The 7305-nt window shown below is 35.2% G+C and overlaps 1 protein-coding gene across 1 annotated transcript; it reads right to left on the minus strand.

The window, feature by feature from the left end:
• Nucleotides 1–1003: 1003 nt before the first annotated feature.
• Nucleotides 1004–5059, minus strand: LOC105037977 (uncharacterized). Its single transcript, XM_010913622.4, has 3 exons — nt 4464–5059; nt 1562–1752; nt 1004–1413 (listed from the first exon to the last, which is right to left on the minus strand). The coding sequence occupies exons 1-3, from the start codon at nt 4582–4584 to the stop codon at nt 1153–1155; spliced, it is 573 nt and encodes a 190-aa protein (XP_010911924.3). The 5' UTR covers nt 4585–5059; the 3' UTR covers nt 1004–1152.
• Nucleotides 5060–7305: the final 2246 nt, after the last annotated feature.

Genomic DNA, 7305 nt, shown 5'->3' on the forward strand with positions numbered 1-7305 from the left:
TTGTAGTATGTATCAAGTAGTTAGTAAGTATGCATCTGTGTATCAATGAGCATAATATTTTGAAAACTATATATCAGATTGCTTGGAGGTATGTATTGAGTTACTAAATGACTAATTTGCTAAGTATGTATCATTTGGTCGTATACTATATATCGATAAACTCTATATTTCAAAAACTATGTATTGATTTATCTAAAGGCATATATTAACTTGCTTAAAGATTAATTTACTTGATGTGTATCACTTGGCCGTATAATATGTATTGATAAAAAAAATATATTATGACAGTGAGGAAGAAAGATAATATCATATTTTTTTTATTTTTAATTACGAGACTAACAACTTCATTAGTAAAATAAAATTTTGACTTTTAAGTTTTTTTTTTTAATTAGTATCATGAGAAACATGGCAAAATCAAAAGTCTGCCTCATAAATTTTTCTACCATCTCATATGATTTTTGTTCGCTAAAAAGAGACTCTTTTTCAGGATATCGCCCACCAAAGATTTGTTTATTGTATGCTCAAAGTTTCAAGACCATCTACGCATGAACATTAAGTGATGTAACAATTAATATAAGACATGTTAAGCAATCACTACTGGTCAAGCAAAAGGTTCCAGCATATACTGTGCTTCCTTAAAAAATGACTGACTCAACAAAAGAAATTTGTGCATATATTTGGAGGGAACTTAACGTCCGGTCCTTTCTTTTAAGGACTTTAACATGCAGTCCCTTGACCATTATCATTTAATTTTTAGTCTTGCACACACTTACAATTATTTATAGACACCTACATTAGTTCTTGGATATAGTTATATTCTCCCTGTACACAGTTATATTATATCTATACACATTTATATTTGTGTGTTTATAGTTATTTGTAACTTGTACATATTGGAGAATAAGTGTGTAGAGCCGCTAGGGACTGGGATTTAAAGAAACTTTGAAACTTGAGCCGGACACTAAAGTCCCGATCAACAGGAACTAAAAATTATGGTCCGGTTATCAGTTTATCGTATATTTATTTGGTCACATATATACAAAATTGTTGACAAAACTATTAACAATCTAGGTTGGGCCCATTTTGAGAAGACAAAACCTCTTGCAATTGCAGCAAAATATCTCAAAATAAGAGTATTAGAGCCCGAGTTTCCTAGAAAACATCGCGGTCAAAATTTCCTGGGATGGTGGAGCTCTGCAGAGCCTGTTTGAGTTGCATTGCTAGTGTGTAATTGTTTAATTCGAGTGTCCTCAACTGTTCCTGATTCTGTGAGGCCATCTGTTTCAACTCCAGCAATTCTTGGCTCCCTGCTTCGCAATCTTTCTGACGCTCATTCTGGATTGCAACTGCACGCTTCAATATAGTATTCTCACGAAGCAATGCATCAACCTGTTCCTTCAGCTTCTTATTTTCCTAGCCACATTTAGATGCAGAACAATAAATATATTTTCTTAGTAAAACCATTAGATATGTTGGATGAAACATTAATTCATGATGCAATGCGAATAACTGAGAACTCCTTTCAATTTCCAGGCATGAGATATTAAAGAGCATGAAATACCTCTTGAAAGCTATATGCTGCTTCAGCACCCATACGAGCCTTGATGGATTTCTCCAATAATTCTAGTACTCTGGAAGCACGAGATCTTGCATCATCCATGTGAGAGGCATTCATCATTTCTCCAACAAATAGCTCTATCCATCCAGAGCCATTTGGTGGGAGGTTCTCCGCAGAAAATGAGTTCCTGGCTGCTGCATCTCCATTACAATCAACCAAAATACCAATCAAAGTTTTGCTGGTGAAGAACACTGTATACACGTTCCGCGGTGCAAGTTAAATAAAGAACAGAGAAAATTTGCCTTTGAGGCACTAATTTGAGTCCTTGGACTGGATGCAGCTTATAGAACTAAAACTTGTGCTGATGAACATTGCTTTTCTTCATAATTGTTGAACATCTATGATAATTTTGTAAGAGATGGTGGTTAGGTGAAGATGGTAGCCCACTTGAAATAGCGCATACCACCCATCAAATGTACAGATAAAACCAAACAGATGATCTAAAATAATTTAGAGACAACAATGAAGATACTGAGAAAGAAAACAAACTTAGTCACATATAAATTTGTTCCCAGCTCCTTCTGATTTCATATTTTTTTCCAGACTGGAAATAATTATAAAGTGATATCATGGAAGCATAAAATTAGCAAAAAAAAATTGCTGGCAATACAATAAGTTTTAGCAGAATAATACTAATCCAGGAATGTATTCTTTTTCTTTCAATGTTCTCAAAGCTATTTCCTTTCATTCACAAACAGGAAATGTTTTAGTATCAGGTATAGAAGAAACCTGGCAGATTTAGGTTGACTGCATCATTCTCACTTAACAAGGACATCAGCCATTGTTTATTTCTTTGCAAAGGTGCTATATCATATAACCTTTGAAATCAGTATGATAATCCCATGAATTTGCAACTAGAGGAACCAACTTGGTCAGCTGCTGTTTTTGTTTTCATGGCTTTGACTAAAATTTATGAAACAGATTCTAAACCAGAGCTTAGCAAACAATTTGTTTAGCAGTTTTTTTTTACTTCTAATGCTATATCTGGGAGTCTGTTCATCTTAGTGACTAACTTCAAGAATAAGCCATTCATGACAAATTCATGGTTACCTGATGTGCCTGATTAGATATAAATCCATTCTTAATATAAGGGTTGCTATCTGAAATATTTATGGTCTACAACCTTGTTATTTTAAATACCTATGCCTAACTACTAGCTAGGTCAATTATGGTATCCAAAATCTATACTTTGACCCACAAATGTGGTGCAATAATTTCTAGCTCTAGTCGCTCCAAAATCCACAGTTTTATCAAATATGAATGAAAGAAGTTGGACATGCATAACCTTTAGTCAATTAACTCCAATCTCACTCTCTAGTTTTAAATACATACATACAGACATACAGACACATATATGTCCGTGTGTGTGTGCATGCATATATATAAATATAAATATATATATATATATATATATATATATATATATATATATATGATGCGTGTGTGTGTGTGTGTGTGTGTGTGTGTGTGTGTGTGATTGATTAATCGAGTTTTACCATGAAAAATAGACCTCCAACCTCATTGTTCTCATGCTTTCGGATAACAGACAGATTGTAGAAAATGGCTTTGGCTTTGGTTTATATGCTCAACCAACAAGAAACATATGGAAAAAAGGATAGGCTATGAAGTCTAGATTTCAACAGAGGGGATTTTAATGAGGCATAAAGCACTTTCAATATGAACAAGCATCAGGATCCAAACACTGTGCACAAGAACTTACACCTACACTATGAACTGATCAGCAAGGATGGATCTTGCTAATCCATGAAAAGAACCTGCACCTACGCCATAAACTGATCAGCAAGGATGGACCTTGCAAATGATGTGAATGATATATACAAAGACTGTCATGACTGAACCTGGAGTACCAGGCTTTGAGATGTGTTGTTTCTGTAAGGGGACCTGTGTGATCTACAACAAAATGGGCAGATCACATAATATTTCTGAAATTACTTGGCATATATCTCTTCCATCAAAGTAAACTGCATCAAGCTATATAATGCAATTTGCATATATGGAGAATTTATTACAAAAGAACATCATAACAAAAGAACATCATAGCAAAGGAACATCATAACCAAAAAGTGCAATGCCCTAATAAGCTCAATGATTTGCACTTGTATATGTTATTTTAGATTCAGATAACCGCAACAGCTCATGCATTGTAAATTACTTATTTGAGTTAGAATTTTACTAACTAGCACCAACACCTAAGAGAGTACTTGAGATTCTAGGTAGGTCAGATGACTCCTCTTGTAGAAACATTCTTGAGCCATTACTAATTTGTAATTACAAATATATCTATTGAATTGAATTTCTACTGCAAACATACTCCTTAAATTATTGTTCAGAATTCCATTTGTATCAGTAGAAAAATAGATAAGAGATCACATTTCTTCATTTAACAACAGGGATTGATGGTCTCAACCTTAGTTATTGATCTGAGACGACACATTAGGCCATGGATTCAAACACTGATTCCATAACTCTTCAACCTCTTAATCTTTGTCATCCTTCTTTTATTAAGTGACAGAAGAAAAAAGGAATGCTTAGGTCAGTAAACTATGAAATTTTCTACCGGATGATGTCAGAAGGAATGAGAATCATTTTCCATAACTTCTGCTTGTTGAACTCTAACCCAAGGACACCATAAGGTTGAAGAACATTTGGAGAAAAACTCAATCTAATGTAACAACTTGGGGGTGGGGGGACTCAAATAAAAACGTTAAATCTTTTAAAAATCAAGAAGATTATAAAAAAGTATCTACTCAGCTCAAAGAAAGCCTACAAAAAATAATAATAGACAACATGTGACCCAACTAATTTCACCAGCTTTAGATCATACCTTCTGATGACAAGAGAACATTTGTGCCCATTTTCACTGAAGTTTTGCCTGAAGCAGAACAGAAATTTCTCTCTGCAGCTCGTGATTGAAGTTCATTAAAACTCTTGATTACTGAATCCATATTACTGTTACATGCTTCAAGGGCTCTTTGAAGAACCTGGAACAGTTCAGTTATAGATTATTGGACGAACTTAAATGTGGTATGTCCTGATGGCTCAATCAAGGTATATTTTGAGGGGTTCAACAAAAGCAAGCAGTCTTCTGACTTGCAAAGAAAATATTTCACAATTAAATGAGAATTTTCAACATAATGTGCCAAAATAGACTAGAAGAATGGACATTAGGTATGCCACTCACCATTAAAGAATGAATAAATGAGTGAAAACATGAAAGAATGGTAAAAAGAAATATGATAGCTGCTAGTTTTCCATGTGTAAAACTCAAAAAAGAAAAAAGAAAGAAAAAAAAGAATCTGCTAACTGCTTCTTCCCAATCACCACTACTGCTGTTATCTTTGTTGAATGAAGGCTACTGTGAGTGCAGGAAGCCGCAGAAAGCATGGTCAAAGGAGGAACGACGACCGTTCTTAGAGAGAGTGTGAGGACTGGGATCCTCAAAGTTGTTGGAGAAGATGGAAAAGCCTTTCTTCAAGCTAAGGATTTATGTCCCCGTGGGATATCCCGCGGGACATCAGGATGGGGTACCATCCCATGTGTCAGGAGAGGACCATCTCGCCATCGTCCTAGCATTCAAGGATTCAGGTCCCACGAGACATCGAGATAGAGTACCATCTCATGTGATGGGATAAGACCGTCCCGCTAGCATCCCAGCGTCTCGATTGGGATGTCTTGGGATATCCTTTGTCCTAAATATTGGGACGGGGCAGGACCGCAGCGCGTCCCATTCCATGAAAAAATCAAGACAGCCCGATCCCATGGGATTTAAAACCTTGCCAGCAATTAGGATGCCTTAGATCAACTCCTGTCCCAAGTGTCAGGATGTGGCAGAACAGCAACGCATCCTGTTTTATGAAAAAATTAGGATTGCTTCATCTCACGGGATTTAAAAGCTTGCTTCAGGCTACTACAATCTAACCATACCAGTGCCACCATCACCACGAACAACAACAACAATAACAACAATATTATTATTATTATTATATATTATTATTATATTTTCATTGGTTGAGACTTGAGAAAGAAGAAGAAAGGGACAAGAGTGGTAAATATAAGAAGCAGCAGTGATGGAGGAGGAATTTCCAATTTCGACACTAGATTAATTGGTTTAAGGCTCCAACTGAACACCTCTCTAGACAACTCATCTAAACATGTGACTCGAACTCCAACCCGAGCTGACTGATCCAAGTGACTCAATCTATTTTGTTGAAGCATTAAACAACTAGTAATTAAGAAATGTACTAACCAGTTAGCTTGACCTGATTTAAATTAGATGGGAATACCACAAAGACTTGATGCAGAATACTCCACCCTCTGGTCCGAGTATAGTAAGGACATCCAACCCATGCTTGACTCGATTAAATTCTAGTTGTATCCACTCTAATTGGAAATGCCCTTAACCCTCACGAGAGGTCATAATGTCAAAAGCACCTGCTCAACATTGGGATCTTTCATATTATATATATAGTGTACACTAAAACAATAATTATTATAACCATTTTATATATAGGGAACATTAAATGCGTAATAGAGCTCAGCTTAAGTTCATCTAACTGATTTGGCTTGATAATCTTAGGACGATTACTTGTGACCATCGCTTTTAAACAGAGGGCTTTTTGGTTATGATGGTCGTTGTTCTTATTATGGTGATATCTTGTGTTGTTATTATTATGTAAATTTCTCTTAAGCCTTCAGTTTCGAGTGATGAATACTGCCACCAGTGCTTGTGCATTTTTATCCACTCTTCATATTCTTATTATGAATAACAACAAAATTTTCTCCAGACTTCATGGTTTAAATTTATTTAAGAAAATTCATGATTAAAAACTGGAAACAACTGAATTGTTATGTCAAATCAGAATATGACAAGGGACACTCACTTCAATTGTATACCAAATTTTCAGTAACATTGTCATCCCAGTATAACTGACCTCTACCAAAACCATTCTTAATTATTACAATACTCCTATAGAGCCCAACACATGCTATGGAAGATGTTGAATTCTTCTTCTTGTTTTTCCTCTAAAAACAATGGCATCATCAATTTTGGAAGTCCAACATCTGTTGGACTCTAACCTATTTTTCAGATGCTGATGAGAGGTCATAAGGTCAAAAACATGCTAAACTCTGGTGAATTTCCTGTTATATATAGGGTACATTAAAACAATAATTACTATAACCAGTAACCACAGCTATAACAACATTATATTGAAGTAAAATGGAAGAATAATAGCATTATTATCTAATACTATTTAGGTCATAAAAAGATGTAATTAGTTTTTTGGTGGTACAAACTTTTGTTTGAAAGAAAACTCTGCACTATCTCTATTGTAAAAATATTACTTTAATAAGAAAACAAGCAAATGGTACACTCCACATCATAATGAACCATTACAACACTAAATAACTTGGTATAATAGCCACTATTTTTCCCCTTATTATATATTATTTGTTATCTCTTCTTATAAGGAGATGTAGTTCATGTGGGATCCACCTGGGTTCATTGGAATAGAGGGGCCTGTTACTGAAGCCCAATTTTAGAGTCTTTTCCAAGTATAAATAGGATAAGGAACTAGGGTCTTTGAGCCCTTGTGCTACCCTTGTGGAACCCTTATGCCATGGGAAAGTTGAGAGGGATTGGAGGAGTGTTGGAGTGAGAGAGATCC

This window comes from Elaeis guineensis, chromosome 1 (assembly GCF_000442705.2).
Source record: "Elaeis guineensis isolate ETL-2024a chromosome 1, EG11, whole genome shotgun sequence".
NCBI lineage: Eukaryota > Viridiplantae > Streptophyta > Magnoliopsida > Arecales > Arecaceae > Elaeis > Elaeis guineensis.

Bases quoted from the DNA above. Each gene is read 5' to 3' on its own strand.
- LOC105037977 (XM_010913622.4), bottom strand. From the start codon at position 4,584: ATGGATTCAGTAATCAAGAGTTTTAATGAACTTCAATCACGAGCTGCA. The intron at 1,753-4,463 runs GTATGATCTAAA...ATGGAGATGCAG, and splicing joins TGTTCTCTTGTCATCAGAAG to CAGCCAGGAACTCATTTTCT. The intron at 1,414-1,561 runs GTATTTCATGCT...AAATGTGGCTAG, and splicing joins CAGCATATAGCTTTCAAGAG to GAAAATAAGAAGCTGAAGGA.